General features: G+C 36.9%; 1 protein-coding gene across 1 annotated transcript; it reads right to left on the bottom strand.

Moving 5' to 3' along the window:
• Positions 1 to 12,858: 12,858 nt before the first annotated feature.
• LOC111378324 (probable RNA helicase SDE3) lies at positions 12,859 to 17,638 on the bottom strand. Its single transcript, XM_023001502.1, has 5 exons — positions 17,550 to 17,638; positions 15,736 to 16,561; positions 15,455 to 15,625; positions 13,544 to 15,001; positions 12,859 to 13,405 (listed from the first exon to the last, which is right to left on the bottom strand). Exons 2-5 carry the CDS (start codon positions 16,534 to 16,536, stop codon positions 12,998 to 13,000), a joined length of 2,838 nt encoding a protein of 945 aa, XP_022857270.1. The 5' UTR covers positions 16,537 to 16,561; positions 17,550 to 17,638; the 3' UTR covers positions 12,859 to 12,997.
• Positions 17,639 to 17,769: the final 131 nt, after the last annotated feature.

The following is a 17,769-nucleotide window of genomic DNA, read 5'->3' as shown; positions in this document are numbered from 1 at the left end:
CATCACTTTGGCGTTGATAAAAATGCCAACATTGATTTTTCATCATTGCTTGAATTTATTGGGCATCAAAACCCAACAAAACAAAATCATAGAGGGCTTAATTATGGGGCTAAATGTTTCAGTGAAGTCAATGCCACTCTCTTGTTCAAACCCTTTGGCCACTAATCTAGCCTCAAGGCAATCAACTTTATGTTTGTTTGAACTTATAGGCCTTGACAAGAAGAATACAAAAAAGTAAAGGTGTATCTTCACAATGAACAAGTGAAAAATGGAAGGACTATGCGATAGTTTTTTCTCAATTTTGGAAGTAAAATTTGGGGATAAATTTCGATGGAACTCAATGAATTTTCTTGCACTTGGATCACCTATTTATAGGCCATGGAAAGTTCCCATGAAATGGTGCAATGAAATTTCAATCAAATTTGATTTGAGATAAGGCAATGAACGAAATCCAATTGAAATTTAGTCAAATTTGATTGGAAACACGCCAACGAACAAAGCTTACGTAAATTTTTAGTTAAATTTGATTGGAAACGCGCCAACGAAAACCCTCTTAAAATTTTAGTCAAATTTGATTCGAAATTTGCCAATGAACCAAAACCCATTTGTTATCAATGATATTATGATCCAAGGACAGAGAACAAAGGGTCCAAGTGTCATTAGCAAGCAGAGCACCAAATTCTTCTTGCATGGCCCTATACCACATAGGTTTCAAGGGAGCTATATGTATGAATGAGGTTCGAGAGGGATCACAGTAAAGAAGATGGTACTTGGTCGAGTAGAAAGTTTGGTAGTCAAGGAAGGTACGAGGTCTAAGTGAACCTATTTGAGATTGAATGGAAATAGGATGAGAACAAAACATTAAGACTGGGAATGATAGGAAAAAGAAGAAGATGAAGACTGGAGTAAGGGCAAAGGGAGAGGTTTAGAGTGAGCTATGACCGAGGAGGAAGCATGAGAAGATAATAAAGGGAAGAAGAATTGGACTGAAGAAGAGGAGAAACTAGCTCAATTGGAAAATTAGAAACATGGACGGATATAGAAACATTAGGAGAAGATAAAGAAGAATCAAATGATGTGATAAATGGAAGATGAGTACATGTAGGAAGAGACATCGTTGAAGAAGCAAAGAATGACAATCCTTCTTTTGTAGGAAATGTGTGCTCATCAAATAGCACATGCTGAGAGATAAAGATTCTCGTAGAAAAAGGATGTAAGCACATGTAACAACGCTGATTTGAGCTATATCCAAGAAAAAAGACATTTTAGAGCGAAATATGAATTTGTGAGAAGCATAAGGACATAAAAATGAATAGCAAACACAACCAAAGTATCTTAGGATAGTGTAATCAGGCTGTTTGCCACACAATGTGAAAAAAAGGAGATGATTGTCCAGAATTGGTGTAGGAGGTCTGTTGATGAGAAATATTATATTTAAGAAAGCATCCAACCAATAAGTGGCAGGTATTTGTCTATGTTTATGTTTTATTGACATTTCTATGTTTACTTTCGACAATGCCATTTTTCTATGTGGTGTGAGGACATATGATTCTATTGAAAATGCCATTAGAGTCCAGGAATAATTGAAATTGTTGAGACATGTATTCCCCACCACCATCGATTTGACGTTGCTTAATCTTACAGGATAATTGATTTTCAATTAGAAGTATTTGTTTTAAATGGGATAAGTGAAGAAAATCGAGAAAAATTATCAATGAAAATAGCATAATAACAGCAACCACCAAGGGATTTTGTGGAACATGACCACACATCTAAATGGATGATTTCCAAAGGTAAAGTAGATAGACGACTAAAATTAGAAAAAGGAAGTTGTTTGCCTTTCCCTAATTAGCAATGTTCACAAATCTTAGCATTATTCAAAGAACTTACATAAGGAAGAGAATGTTCATTGAATAACTTAGATACAATCGAATGAGAAGTATGTTCTAATCTAGAATGCCAAACTAAAATGAATATCCTGACGCCGACGACCACAGCTATTGCAAGTGGCTTATTTGAGAGCAAATGCGTCCATATTTGTTAACAATCTTGTACGCTTGCGGGTTCCACATGAACAATTTCTACAACCAGTACTGATTCACCAGTTATAAGCACAGTTTCTCCTCAGCCTAGTTCTATTTTTGCATCCTACTCATCCTTTAGTTGCTTCTACTTTAATTACTCCTCAATTTAATTCAATTACTCCCTTAATTGCTCTCCCAGTGATTGAGTCGTCTACTCCCAACATTATAGCTCTTTCGATAGTTTCTACTTCAGCTACTGCTATTTTAACTCTGCCCCAAACTATCAGACCAGCCTAAGCTTCATACTTCGATCCATTGTAGATTTTATGCTTCGGAGGCCACATATATCAATTGACTCAGAGGATATAGCTACAACGATCACAATTATTCCAGGCCCGACCCCAGGCAAGAAATAGGTACCTTCTACTACTATTACTCCTCTTATCTGTCAACAAAATGTGGAGGCAACCATTTGTTCTATTAATAGATAGGAGGAGTAATGGTAGTATAAGGTACTTGTTCCCTGCCAAGGGTGGGACCTAGAATATGTGTGACCACAGTTGCTGTATTCTTTGGATCAACTGATACAAGTGGCCTCTAAAGTCTAAGCTATCTAATTAGCTATGCTGGTAGGAGCATCTCACTGAATTATTAGAAGAACAGCTAAGAGAGTAACTTATAACTGGAGGATAAATTAAAGTAGGAGTAACTAAAGGATGAGCAGAGGCAAAACAGAACTAATCTGAAGAACAATTATACTAATCATTGGTGGAGCCACTAACTAGACCCAAGTATGTGAAATAGCTATAATTGGGATATTATCAATAACTGTAAAGGATACTAGTTGAGGAGTAGACTGAATCTGTATACCAGAAGTGCTCGCGGCATACTATCTTCTCTATCTCTACATATAGGTGTCCACCTCTAACGAGGCTCTACGACTACCTCATTTTCCTTACCCTTTTCCTTGACCAAAACTGTGACAAACCTAGGAATAAGGTCAACAATCGAAACAGATGGGACAATGAGAGGTGGTGCGGGGTATCACCTAACAATGCAGTGCTCATCAATATGTCCAAAGTATCTGTATCAAAAACAGTACTTTGGCTTCTTGTAATAAAAGATAGTTTGCCAACAACCATCATGTTTCTTTCTTTCAATCCGGATCCTATCAGAGAGCTGATACTCTAAATTTACCTCAATACATACCCTCACTTCACTAGGCCAACATAGATCAGATGTCCCATCATCGATACGGAGTGGGGTCCCAATGGCCTTAACTAAGGCAAATAAACTGCTCTTAGCTCGAAAAGTGAATTGACAATAATGAAAAAGAAACCCAGACAGAGATGATGGGTGTCTCATGCTAAGGGCTAAAGCTAGGTATCCATTTAATCACTCGCATAGGACAACATCAATACACCAAGAAGATTTGAGGAGTAATCATCAATAGTCATCCTCATGCGCTATGTGAATCAAAATATGTGTAGCATTTATAAGACCAATCATATAATCACCATTGAAATCCAAATTTTTGAAAACTATCAGGTACTCTAATCGTGGAATGCTTGTGATAAGAGAATTTGCCAATAAGTGTAAGGTTGTATGGCTAAAAAAAAGGTCCTCCTCCTTAGTGAATAGTACATCACGCTCACCATGAATAAAAAGTTCTTAGAAGACAACCTATGGTCAGTGGAATCCTGTCAAGATTGTAAAATGGGTGCAAAAAACTTTCTGAGTTTCTCTAGCTCTATTCGACTTGAAAAATAACTAATTTGGTAGCAACATATGATTTCAAAGCTTGACTGGGTATTATAAAGACCTTATCCACCAAATCTGATGATGAAATCATGCATAGATTAATTGGGGCTACATTCTACTAAAAAGTGTCGTGTCGTCGTGGGGACCACCAGTGGCTACGTTGGCTGCTACGGACATTCGATCTCATAATTTGATTATTTTTAAAAGATGGGGAAGATTTTCACACTAAACACGACGGCGAGGCGCGAGGCTAGAAATAAGATCGGTAGCGGTCGAAATATGAGATTTTCGGGCAGCTGAGCATTTACATTTAGGACGATTTCGGGCATGTCCAGCGTCTGAACTAGTTGTATTTTGTCAATGGATCATCTCGTCATGCGTAATATAAATATTGACTGCATGTAGCTTAGTGGGTCCCAAGTTAGTAGGAATTGAAAATTCGGTGTAAATTGCATGAAAATCGAGGTTTGATTCTAGCCAAATTGGACAACGTCAACACCATCCCAAGGGTTTTGGGCCTTCTGAGATCATTAGCGATTGCCCTATCACAAAATTTGACTAAAAGGTGCCAAATCGAGTGCATTATAATTTGCTTTCATTTTTGGAGTTTTCATTTTCTTTGTGTTTTTGGCTTCAATACATATATCTTTATTATATGATTAGGAGTTTCTAATGTGTCCTCAAGCCATATTGCATCGTTCAGTTCCAAAATTTTCAAGTTTGATGGTTTACTCGTGAGTTCGGGTTCTTCCCATTATTTTTTACTTTTCTCTTGATTTTGTTTTGCTTAATGATGGAGGATGGGTTAGGACTTAGGTGGTTGTTGTGAGGCTTGCATTGGTCGATTTCACTAAGTTTATATTGATTTGGACTTCACGTTTCATGTTTGCACACAATGTGTTTTGATGAATGTCTCATCGATGTTTTAGCTCATTTTGTTGACAATCATTAGCCAATTACTTCATATTTACTCTAAATGCAACTCTAGATCATCACATTGCATTTTGTTTAGATTTTCATTGAATTTGATGCTGACGCAATGTACCCCATGTTTTCCCTTCATTACCCTACATCATGCCATCGTGTTACCCTATGTCTAGGCACTACATCCTGTCATTTAGGTGTCATGTCACCCTACGTCAAGGTATTGTGTCACCCTTCGCCTAGGCATCATGTCCTATCGTTTATGAATCGTGTCGCCTTGTATTCTACCACCATGGCACCTCATTCCTTGCATTACACGACCTTCAGCCATGCCTCAAATCCCTTGTTTGCTCACTTCTGTCCACTCACGTTCCATCTTAGCTTTTGCATTGTTTTTCTTGCATTGGTTAGTTTTTGCATTGTTTTGCATGCATTGGACATTTTTCGTTGGTTTGCTTGCTTTTACACAATTTTGTATTGTTTTACATGCATTAGATAGTTTTTACATCGTTTTACATACATTGGACAGTTTTCGCATCGTCGTGCATGCTTATGACAATTTTTGGTCTTGGTGGACTATGTGTGTACCATTTAGCATCTATGTATCTATTCACCTCGTTTCACATGCATCCATGCATATCATTAGTTCGTTGTTTAAAGAGGTATATAATTAGCTTGCTTTTACACAATTTTGTATTGTTTTACATGCATTAGATAGTTTTTACATCGTTTTACATACATTGGACAGTTTTCGCATAGTCGTGCATGCTTATGACAATTTTTGGTCTTGGTGGACTATGTGTGTACCATTTAGCATCTATGTATCTATTCACCTCGTTTCACATGCATCCATGCATATCATTAGTTCGTTGTTTAAAGAGGTATATAATTCTTTCGTTAAATCTATTGATGTGTTTGTATTGCAAACTTGTTATCAATGCTGCCTAAGCGAGTGAGGACGTCTGCACCAACCTTTAGTGGGTCGACTTCCTAGAGTAGATCTAGGTTCATCTCTTCTATCGCCTAGGATGTCTTCGGGACTCAGTTCTCCTTGTGCCCTGTTCTAAGAGGGCACGAGGTAATCCTTTTTTATCTTTTCGTCAACCTGGCTGCCATATTCACTTCAAGAGGTTTGGGAGCCCCTACTTGTAGAGCTATCTTCTCCGCTAGCCTCCTTGTCCAAGAGTTCTATGTGAACAATCAGGATGTTAAGGGTCGTCTTTTAGGGCCTTCCTCCGGGGAAAGACAATTAAGATCACTATGGTTGTCATATCTAGTGTTATCCCCATTCCCTGAGTTGTCCATCCATTATTTCTATATTTGTCTCTTGACACGCTCCTGACTGATTTCTTGTTCGATCTACCTTGTTTAACAGCCTCTCGGGAAAGGGTTCGACTGTGATCCTTACAGGATCCCTACCCACTGACTGACAGATTTTGTTTTGCATTGTGTGCATGAATCTGGAGCCTGTCTCCCACACCTTGTCCATGCCCATGGACAAGGCGAGATTTCTATATGTGCAAGCATGGCAACTCCATAGACCTTCACTCCTTCATTTGCCATTAGATTTTATGTACCTTTGGGTTGTCGGGTACTAGGATTGTTCTTCCCTAGCCTACCTGATTCATCGCTTCATGACATCTCTTAGGGCTACTTTTCCTGATAAGATCACAGGAAGGGTTTCCTGGCCTATTAGCCACACTACCATATCGCAGAGTAGATATCATGTCCCTAATCTTTAGCTCTTCTACGCCAGTTGATTCGACTGTGCCAACTGATCCTATTAGTGATCTACTTTTTGTTGATCCTTCTGATATCCCTACTTCCACTGTCGACATTCCATCATCCTCTACATCAGCTCCATTGCCACCTACTGATTCAATTCTTGCGTCTGCTTTTGTTCCTGTTGACCCCTATGTAGCTTTCATGGGATAGATGACTGTGTTGATCAAGCAGCAAGCTCGTATGATGGCTGAGATCACATAGTTGTGAGCTACTATTGAGCGTCACATCGTAGAGTTCGCTACACTTCGTGGAGCGATAGCATATGTTTAGTGCGGGATCCGATATATTCGTAAGCATTAGGATGATGATGACGATGATTTTAATAAGGCCACTGGTGGAGATGATGCTATGGCTAATTAGATGTTAGGGATCTCCTTGTCATTTGATACAAAATGGAGTGTTATTAATATATTTGGCTTACATTGATATTGCATCTTAATTTAGCTGGCATGATTTTGAGTTTATTGATAACTAGTTTCACTATTTTTATTTATGTTACTATTTAATGTGCTTTTACACTTTGTATGTGAGTTAATGATTTTAGCAAATAGGTTTGACCAAGGAAAAGTAAGAGTCTATTGAGTCGGTTTTGGGTAGATCAAATTGGTTGTCTTTGATTTTGAATACATATTTTGTCACAAAATGTCAAAAGGGAAGTTCGTTAGGTATTATAGTAGTTGATTGTCTTTGAACAAAATCATAATTGTGAAAGTAAAAGAATCAAGTGGTAGGTTTTATAGATGAGTTAGAAGTCACCAGTGTCACCTATGGAATAAAGGAAAAGTTGCAATATTTTTTTTAGCCTATCACCTTCCCTTCGCTTGAGCGAAGAAGCACTGTCGTTCGCCTGTCGCTGAACTTGCACTCTTGCGACTTGCGTCCCGAGAAATCCTATTTCGCATTTTTTTGAAGCTTTTAACTAGCCCAGATTACCCAAAACCTTCAAACTATAAATACTTGTGCCTTATTTTGAAATTTGTGTGTTTAACATTGAGATAAATTAGAAATCACTTTCTTTACTTTACATATATTGTTCAGTCTTCACTTGCTTGAGCTATATTATTGGAAAACATAATACCCACACAAACCAAACACCAAAACACTTAATTTCATAGAATCTGTAACAGTTTTGAAGATCGAGAAAGTTGGCCGAAGTTCCAATTATTGGAGAACAAGGAATCCTTGGAGATCCACAAGAGATAAACGAACTCAAAATGTCGAACGTTGGTGCAGGAGCACGCATCTGAGAGAAATTCGCTGATTACAATCAAGGGGGTCAGAAAGTACTAGAGTTGGTCGAGTCTGATAGTACTTTGAGTTGATTCATTTATAATGGATTCATACTAGCTTGGGTTTGGAGTTTTTAATCCCTAGAGGAGTTTTCTCTTTCAACAAATCCCTGGTGTTATTTACTTTTCTACAATTATTAAATTGCAGTAATTCAACATAGGATAGTGTGCATGTGAATTCATCTGGATTAATTAATAACTTTGACTCATTGCATTTATTAATTGGTAAATTTACATTATTCTTTAACACCTATTCACCTCCTAGATTTTCGTTGGGTCGAACTTCATTATTTTCAAGTGGTATCAGAGCCTCAATTTGATTCCTAGCCCTAATTTGATCTAGATGAGTCAATGACTTTCCATGCCTCCATTTTTTGATGAAAGTAATTATACATACTAAAAGGCTAGAATGAGAGCCTTTCTTAAGTCTCTAGACAAGAGCATTTGAGTTAGTGTACAAAATGGTTGGACTGCCTTCTACTACTATGTCAGGAGTAGTTACCCCACGGACATTTCACTTTGGACTAATGATGAACTACCTAAGTGCAACTGGAATAGTAAAGGGCTTCATGCCCTGTTTATGGATGTGTCTATTGAAGAATTCAGGAGTGTCAATGTATGAAATCATGAAAGAAGTTTAGGATATTTTAGAAACCACACACGGGGGAACCAAAACTGTAAAAAAAACTTTGAATTGCATATGTCGACCTCTAGGTTTGAAGTGATTAGAATGAAGGATGATGAACCATTCGATGATTTCTATGTGAAGTTAAACGATGCACTAAACTCTAGATCCAACCTAGGTGAGAAAATTCCTGATACTAATTGACATGTTTACATTTCCAAAAATATTCACTCAAAAGACCAAGCAAGTTCCAAATAAATAAGTTCTTTGATGGGCAGAATGGTTTTCTAACTTCAGCTTTGACGTCAAGCAAATGAAAGGAGAAACAAACTTCTCCTCGATCTTCCCACGAGATCAAAACTTCCATATGTCAGTCCTATCCAAATCTCTATTACCTGTATAATGAATCCATCTTCCTCTCATTTCTTCCCAAAATGTACAAACAGTAACCATATTAACAGCCTTCCTTCAGAATTCTACTCTCCATTACGAACAAAACAATCACTTAAAAAAAAAGACTTAATGTTAAAATATCAATCCTTAGTCATCAGAAAAATTGGAATTCTGACTCGAACTAAGGTTTCATTCTGATTATTCTTTCATTAACCTATTTCACTTCGAACATGACCAATAACCCTTAGCCATTTCCAAAGAACTGATAGATCTTTTATCGTATTTACTAGAAAATTATGAAATTGTCATAAATTTCCTTGACAATAAAGCACTTTATTGGGTCTCAATACTCCACTATCAGTGGAACATCACCTCGAAAAGTCATCAATGTGAACGTAAATTTTTGGAATGGTTTTATCTACTTTCTCATTGGGCACAAATTTTCAAAAGATTTTTTTTGCTATTTAAAATTTAAGTACTTCCCAAGAAAATCTTCATGTCATCCTTCTTTTTCAAAGATAATGGTATTTCAAGCAAGCCAATGTCTATGATCATTTTTCACGTGTTAAGGAATATGCAATACTTCATTTCAACTTCCATAAAAACTAGAAAATATATCCCAAGGAGTTCAGAGAATTTCCAAGGCGAATGACAATTCTTCCACAAATTTAGCTAGACATCTATACACCATTGAAACAATTTTCCCTTGATTATTGCCAAACGATACGAAAAGACATTGATGCTTATATGAAAAACATTAGTTGAACCAAAAATTTCAAGCAAATCACTCCCCCTAATGATGACCACTTACAAAAATCTTGGGGACAGCTATATCTTGCAAGACTCATAAAAAGCCTTGGAATTACTTGCAAACACTTAGAACAAACCCTCTGAAGGAATGGCTTAAAAAGAATAGAAGAAGGAAAATCTACAACAACAATATGGCTTTCGAAAAACTCATGTTATTGGTCTAGAAAACTATCTTCAAACTGGTAGAGATCCCTTTGAAGACTCACAAGACCCTTATGCCCTCGAAGAAGACCAATGGTGGTACAGTCTTGGCCTACCATCTGATTCAGATGAAGAACCAGCAACGATACCAAATCTAGGAACCGAATGATACTATTATTCCCAACTTTTCACTACAATGTGGCAATTTATCGTTTTGTAATAAAGTATATTCCTTCTCCGGTGTCAATTGTATGGGCCTGTATTATTGTCATACGAGTCTGTTTGTACGCTTTAAAAAAAAAAAAAAAAAAAAAAAAGTCTCGTGCACCTCATGCACACAGTATATTTAAATTATTGATTTACTGAGTGTGTCACTTTGTGGAAAAATAGAATCGTTGCTTATGTACTCAGTTTGTCACTTTGTAAAAATGTAAATTCTCTACTTTAAAATAGTCAAGCTTCTTGCACCTCGTGGGCACAGCTTATGTAACTTACTGAAGGTCTACACGAAAATTTCTCCTCTATAAAAGGAGGGTTCTTCCTACTTTTAAAGGCATCGAGAGTTGGAAATAAAACTAGTTCAATATTTTAGCTTTAAACTTCTGACATTATCTTTCAATACTTAAATTTTCTGAGGTAAAATTAATATGATGAGATAAGGATTTAGACTATAGCGGTACCGATTCAGTATGCTCTACAGATATCTTGTAAAGGATCTGTGCATGAGAAAGGTCACTCTGTTGAACAAAAGATCCATAATCGCACTGTTCTGTACCCCGTGCTGTGGCTTGTAATGTCTGGGAATACCTCAGTTATGATTGCGCACCCATAATTAATAAAAAACAATTTATTTTTTTATTATTATTTTTTTGTCTTGAAACTTCTTATGACTTATGAGTAATACATTCCAGCAAATAAAAGTAGTCTTTGCCGCCATTCACACTCAACAAGAGAATAACCTCCTCACTCTCAGAGCTGTCCCTCAGCCACGAACGAAACTTCAACCCTGATTTTCCATATCATCCTCGTCATTATCAGCATCATCGTACTCCACGGCCACCTCTACAGTCTCCCCTGACCTCCTGCTCCGATGAGCTGGTCACCTACGTCTTCCCTATATCGCCTCTTTCCCCAATAACATTACGGAAATCCCTCCACCTTAATGCTGAAATGACGCCTCCGTTACTCTTGCCTCCAATTCAGCCGTTTTACTCTTTTACTTGGTTCATCAGCCTGGAATTCTCGGATTTCCGCTGAACTCTACGAAGCTGATGTCTCTCTCTTCTGCCTGTCCGGAGAAGCTTCATGGATCCAAAGCGCCAATTTCTCTTGAGTCTCTCTAATCAGGTTCGAATATATATATACATACTCCGTGGTGTCAGTTAGCTACTGAAAAGTTGAATATTTCTAGATTTATGACTTTGTTTAATTCGGAGCTGTTTAGCTATATCTAACATTTGGTCAATTGATAGAAATTTTGATTTATCTTTGCTTGATACATGAACAGAAGATGGAGAAATATGCACTCTGTTTGGGTTTGTGAATGGATGTATTGAATTGAAAAAATTTCCTTCATTTATTTGATTTCTTTCGAGTTTGTAACTAATTTACCTGAATTTTTAGAAAAGCCAAATATTTTATAAAGGACTTCTTAAGTATGAAATGAAAAATGACTAATTTTGGTATTTGCTTGAAATATTACAAAGTTGAAGATTTAGCAGCTTTAATGTCAGGTGTTCGACTAGTTTTCTTCAAGCTTCACTATCTCTTGGAACAGAGTGGAAGAAACGAGTGTTTGTTTTGTTGTCTTATGCATACTCGATGATTCTATGTTTTGTCGAGTTGACTACTCAACCTTCGTATAGCTTGATCAACTTGTTGATTTTCATAGCAATCTTATCTACCTATTTTTATGTATAACATTTTTCAATTGAAAGTCTTACATGTGTGTGTTTATCATTATTTATTGAGAACAAGGTTGAAGTTAAATACTGTGTAATTTCTCCAATATTCTACTTTATTTGTTATACAATCAGTCCCTTAATTTAACCCATCTCGTAATTTCTTTATACGTATGCATACTAATCAACAATTTTGATTTTCTTTTCCAACTGCGTGAATCAGAATCGGCTGCCCTGCCGAGGTCATGCAATCCTTTAGCTCACAGTTTCGCTTCTTTTAATTTTAAATTACTTTTTGAATTAACAAAACTTGCTTTCTAGAATGGAAGTGTTAACTTAATTCTTTATAAAAGTAACTTTTAAGAACAGCTAAGATCCCGTAGTTATGATAATGTGCAGTTTTATGTGGCAGATCCACACCATTCCAAGCCAAACAACTCTGCTGAAAATCTGTGATGTAGCAATCTTCTCAGAGTAGTTATATTTACATTTCATGAGGTTATAATAAAATTTCTCTTAAGAGTATTTGTAGGAGATTAGTGTTATTCTCCAGTTCATAAAAACGAAAGAAAAAGGGAAAGCCGTAAATTTATTATTTGCACAAGTAGAAGGAATAGCTTAAAACCTGGAATTGGATTTGAATAGAGTTACAGAAAAGATTTAATATCATCAACCCCTTTTTTTGGAAGAAAAAAAAATACCGAACTTAGTTTAACGTTATTGTTATTACATTCGGATTGAAAACAATTGTTGTAGCTAAACTTTTAGTAAAAGTTCATGTTAATTATTGAACTAAATTTAAACTTTGTTACAAATATATAGTCACAGAATTTGAACGTCCGCGTTTGTTAGTTTTATGTCATGTCACTTATCCCGTGTACTTGAATGGAGTCTTGAAACAAAAACGAATTTAGTAATCAACATAAAATTTGGCTAGCATAACACATTCAGTTTCCACTGCTACTTATAGGTGTGACCAAGTCCTGCGCCCTCTTTAATGGGTTCAGCTCAAGAGTCCAGTGATGCTTCTTCATTGGAACCAATGAATTACCCACTCAAACACACCTGCAAGAATTTCATCTGCTACGAAAAGGACTCACTGTTCAACTTTCCCTGTAATCATAGCAGTCCTAGTTTACATTACATACTTCCCTAGGCTATGCTTCGTCGATAGGCAGCAGCATATTCTAGTCTCGTGAAAAACATTGCTAGAATCCCATAACAGAGTAAATCAAACTCGTGATTCCAACACGATACAATCTTGTAAACAGTTTATACATCTTGCTTCAAACATCCAAGTTGCAAAGAGTAAAATTTGGGAAAATATTGTCATCCGAAATTATTTTACAAGTCATCCCACGGTGCATCCGAGGGCTTAAAGTTGTTTTCTGCCTCCCCGCACTGCACATTTGAGGGCTCATAACTATTTTCTGCATCACCCCTCTGAACATCCAAGGGCTTAAAATCGTTTTCTGCCTCACCCCACTGAACATCAGAGGGCTTAAAATCATTTGCTGGCTCACCCCAATCCCCACCCCACTGAACATCAGAGGGCTGATAATTATTCTCTTCATAACCCCAATCCCCACCCCACTGAGCGTCAGATGGCTGATGATGATTTTCCACTTCATAGCCTGGATACTGTTCCTCTCCGAACTCTTTTTCGCTGAATTCCTGCCTTTCAGGAAGAAAGCAGCCCTTATAGGAGCCATTATCCACACAATACCAGAGGAGCTTGTTCCAATATGGATCCTACAATATTGCAGAAAGGCACGAATATATTATGCTATAGCTTTAAATAAGAAATGGCAATATGAGGAAGAATAATGGCTGTTTTATACTACAAATTAATTATTCTCGAGGAGCTAGCTATAATGTATTCAACTTTACCTTGCAAAGGATGTGTGGATTCCCAGTAACAATAAGCAACGATTTGGCTCGGGTTATTGCTACGTTGAACCTTCTAGAATTGCTCAAAAATCCCAAATAATGTACTTTGTCAAATTCATTGTGTTTTACAGTTGATCGCACAGTAGATATAATAATGACTTGCTTCTCTTGCCCTTGGAATTGTTCGACGCTGCCAACTTTAATGTTGAGTCGACCAAAATTTTCTAACACCCGTCTTATTTTGAGAACCTGCTGCCTGTAAGGTGTTATAACCCCAACGTCTTCTTCCTTCAGCCCATCATGCTCGATTAGGTCCTTGATAATCTCAACTACCTTGCTAACTTCAGTTCTGTTAAACCATGATGGATTGCTTCCTTCCCTCTCATCACAACCTTGAATACCGACAAAAAGCAAAGGGAACTCCTTCTTTGGGAGGAAATTTTCCCGGGATGTGGAAAAACCCGTACTCTCCTCGTAGCACGAGATCAATTCCCCGCCATAAAACAATTCTGACGGAAGATGCAGAATTGCTGGATGAGATCGATAATTTCTAACTAATTTGGTGATGTAATTCTCGTCTCCACTACCATATAACTTGTTATCAAACAGCCTCTCCAAATATGAAGTTCCCAATCCATAGGTTTCAGCATCTTTAGAAAAAATTACAGGACCCAGCTGCAAAGGATCTCCAGCAAGAACAACAACTGTATTTTTACAACAAAGGTGAGATAGAGGAACCATTGTATCTGGCTCCGAAGCTTGGCCTGCCTCGTCCAAGAAAATGTACGAGAAATGGCCTCTGTTTATGCCTTCCGTATAGAGAAGAGAGGCACTTGTATATGTTGATATAATGATCCTGTATCGCAAAAGGTCCTTAATGTGAGGACACTTGAAAATAGAATCTTCATCAAAGCAAAAGTCGATATAATCAGGGTTGACATCCTCAAAAGGTCGCGTGATTGCATTGAGCCTAAAGATTTCAGTGTTCTGAATCTTTGCTGATGGATTGCTGATGAGTCGCTCAAGGATGTGGTCAGCTGCACTATTTGAAGGTGCACATACTAGAAATCGAGCGTATCGTCTATTAGTGTAGATCTGCAATATAGCTTCAATAAATGTCGATGTTTTTCCTGTACCTGGGGGTCCATGAATCACATATGGAGACCCTCCTTTGCAGGCAAGGATCATTTTAATCGCACGCATCTGCTCGTCATTAAGGGTACCCAATGTTGATACAAATGATTTAGGTTGAACCAGTCTTCTTCTAGAGGACTCAGATGGGAATAGAAAGTCTCTCTCCAAATGTCGAGCAGCTTCAATGGCCTGATACAACCTTCTAACATTGAGTCGGTTATAGTTGAATTGTACATTATAAAGGTTACTGTCCCTGTGACTCGAGTGAAAATTTATGTTAAACTTCAAATGTATTTCTTCAGCCTCGACCCGGTGAATGAAGCCCTGTGCAAAAAACAACCTGAATTAGTTTTTCCGTGACTTTTACAAGAATAAATATTTTATCATGGTCTCCTCTGATCTATGTTTGAGCCACATGTTTTCAAAAAAAATACATTCGATTTAACATCATTTCAACCACAAGTTCTTCAATAAAATAATATTACACGCAAATCCAAAACTTTTCTTTATTTTTTAAGCACACATTTCCTATCAATATACTATTCAAAAATGCATTCTTAGGAATATAATCTGGCTCAAACAAGAGCTTAATTAATAAAACTGAAATTTGTTCCCTGTGTTGACCCTAAAGAATTGCAATACACGAGATGTGTATAATTAATAATTTGTTTTATAACGGAGAATTACAAGAAGAAGTGGACTAATATAAATACGAATCACCAACTTCTCTGTAAGTTATTCAGTTAACTAAAATAAGTTGTCCAGTTGAGGACAAACCTGATAAGTACCATGCTCAGTTGTATCCTCAGAAGCAAGCTTCACAAATATATAATCCCCATTTACGAGTGAAGGCCTCCTTTCAGCTAATCCTGGGACCTCGAGGGATAATAAATTGTTTCTCTTGCTCTTCATAGAAACATGCTCCATGTCATATGCCCGCATATCTTCCTGAATTAACGATAACTAAAATTAGTTACGTTTTTCATTAGAATGAGAGATACTTAGGGGAAAAGGAGACCTATGGCATTCCAGAACAAGAATTCAGAAGAAAAAAATACCTCCATTTTGATCTCTTCCATGTTAAGTAATGTTTGGAAGAATGGAACATAGTTTTCTTCGGTTAGACCCTCATTGACTGGATCTGGAATCTGCTTGTTATTCACCATGTCCCTGATATGTACAGGCACACGAAATTCACGTAGCCGGTGCTTAAACACACGATTTGAAGGCTTATTAGGGCGTGAACCCGTAACAAACGCACCATCAGCAGAAAATACATCAACCACAGCCGGTTTCTTTTTACGAGCTCTGTAAAAGGGTTTAATAGAAGATAAAGACTGGGAGATCTTATCTTCTGCCAACACAAAAACAACCCTTTCTATTGTATCGTCCCCCACACTAAAGTGAACAGCTGCAGTGTGCAAGCCAATTTCCTTAGTTTTGCATGACAACCAAACAGTCAAAGTTTGACCTGGTCTTAGCACTCTGTCTTCCAGGGAAAATGATTCTACAAATTCTTGGATATATTCCACGTCAGAATCTGCACTTGGAGGTTTCATCAAAGAAACTGTGAAGGATTCCGGAGGTTTTGCATCATAAATACTGACAGACCAGAGATCTAATGGTCCGTTAGTAGTGTTCATTATGGTTATGGAATCACACGTAGTTTCTCCAACAAATCCCGATTGAGGCTTTCCTCTGACTAAAGGAAATGGAACAGATATATTGACTACATCACTCTCTTCTGCAGGATTGTAGCTACAAACAGATTTACAATTTCCAAAATCAACAAATCCAATATCGCCTTTATCTCCAATGACGGAGTATTCATCATCGGACTTATCACCAACTGTACTCATCAATGATGATATATTTCTAGAAAGTCTGCAAGCACAAAGGGAAGCTGCTATGTAATGCTACTTCTCACACAGAATTGAATAAATTTCGAAACCTAATTATAAATGTAAACCAAGTTTTGCAACTAAAGATGATAATGTAAAAATCAGTAGCAAAACCAATTTAGTCAATAAGTTAACAGACAGACACATTTTAAAGGAGAATTAGTATTTATTGCATTGCTTTTCTTCCAAGGGATGACCCATTGAGTGTTTCTTTTATACAGCTCAGCCCAGACTAATTGAAGGACTTGAATAAAATGCAATTTAGAAGCTAAAATCTTATTTTTTTATACTCTCCATACTACTTATCAAACAAGTACCACCAAGAACCAGCAAAAATTACTAGGATTGGAATACCATCTAGACTGGTAAATGCTAAGGGAAAATCCCATATAGAAAAAAGAAATATATAATAAACAAGGTTGACTTTTAAGATGGAACCCAAGTGAGGGTAATAAAACCAAACTTGGGGTGTGCTACAAGTTTACTCACATTATAAAACAAAGTTTAAAATTTGATATTATACACCAGTGTATCTAATCTCGAGTCGAATTCAAAATCAACCAAATTCAGGACAGATCCACATGAGGAAATCTGCTTTTTATGCATATTTTTAATCATATAAGTATCCTCATTTCCAGATTACCTCATCTCTGATCACATGACAGATTAATTAAACGTCCAAATCCAAATGCTCATCTAAAAAACGTACTTTTTTCAAGGCAGATTGTTTAACAATTATTCACACCGAAACAAAAGCAGAATAGGAAAAATAAATAAAAAAGGCGATATGAAGAAAGTTATCTTGAAATTAATGTGCAAAAAATTACTCTAACCCTGATTCCTATAATCCTATAAGCATTAAAACTGGCAAAAGGAGATGGGGTTTTCAAAATGAAAAGCAAAAGTAGTTAATGCATATAAATGTCATGCTTCTTGATAACGATCTGAGAAAGGGGATTGAACCTGCATACCTAGTTATTTTCTTCTCTCTCTTAAAGCTTTATGATTTTCACTCTACTAGCTGCAATCGTCAATGGAATGGAGTCCTAGACACGATAATGAAAAAGGTAGGGCACGTTTGCCTTAGATTAAATAACTTACTTGTAATTAATTTTACCCCCCACCCCCCCCACCACGCACGGGGGTTTGGCTGCTATTTTTTGAAATGAAAATGTGTGGTATAATGTTTTT

The sequence above is a fragment of the Olea europaea genome, unplaced genomic scaffold (genome assembly GCF_002742605.1).
Source record: "Olea europaea var. sylvestris unplaced genomic scaffold, O_europaea_v1 scaffold1801, whole genome shotgun sequence".
Lineage (NCBI taxonomy): Eukaryota > Viridiplantae > Streptophyta > Magnoliopsida > Lamiales > Oleaceae > Olea > Olea europaea.
The sequence above is the reverse complement of the archived record's forward strand: the minus strand, read 5'-3'. Positions and strand labels throughout refer to the sequence as shown.

Coding starts and splice junctions, on each gene's coding strand:
- LOC111378324 (XM_023001502.1), bottom strand. CDS start 16,536: ATGAGTACAGTTGGTGATAAGTCCGATGATGAATACTCCGTCATTGGA. Junction 15,626..15,735: donor TGGAAGAGATCAAAATGGAG/GTATTTTTTTCT, acceptor TCGTTAATTCAG/GAAGATATGCGGGCATATGA. Junction 15,002..15,454: donor CTGAGCATGGTACTTATCAG/GTTTGTCCTCAA, acceptor TTTTTTGCACAG/GGCTTCATTCACCGGGTCGA.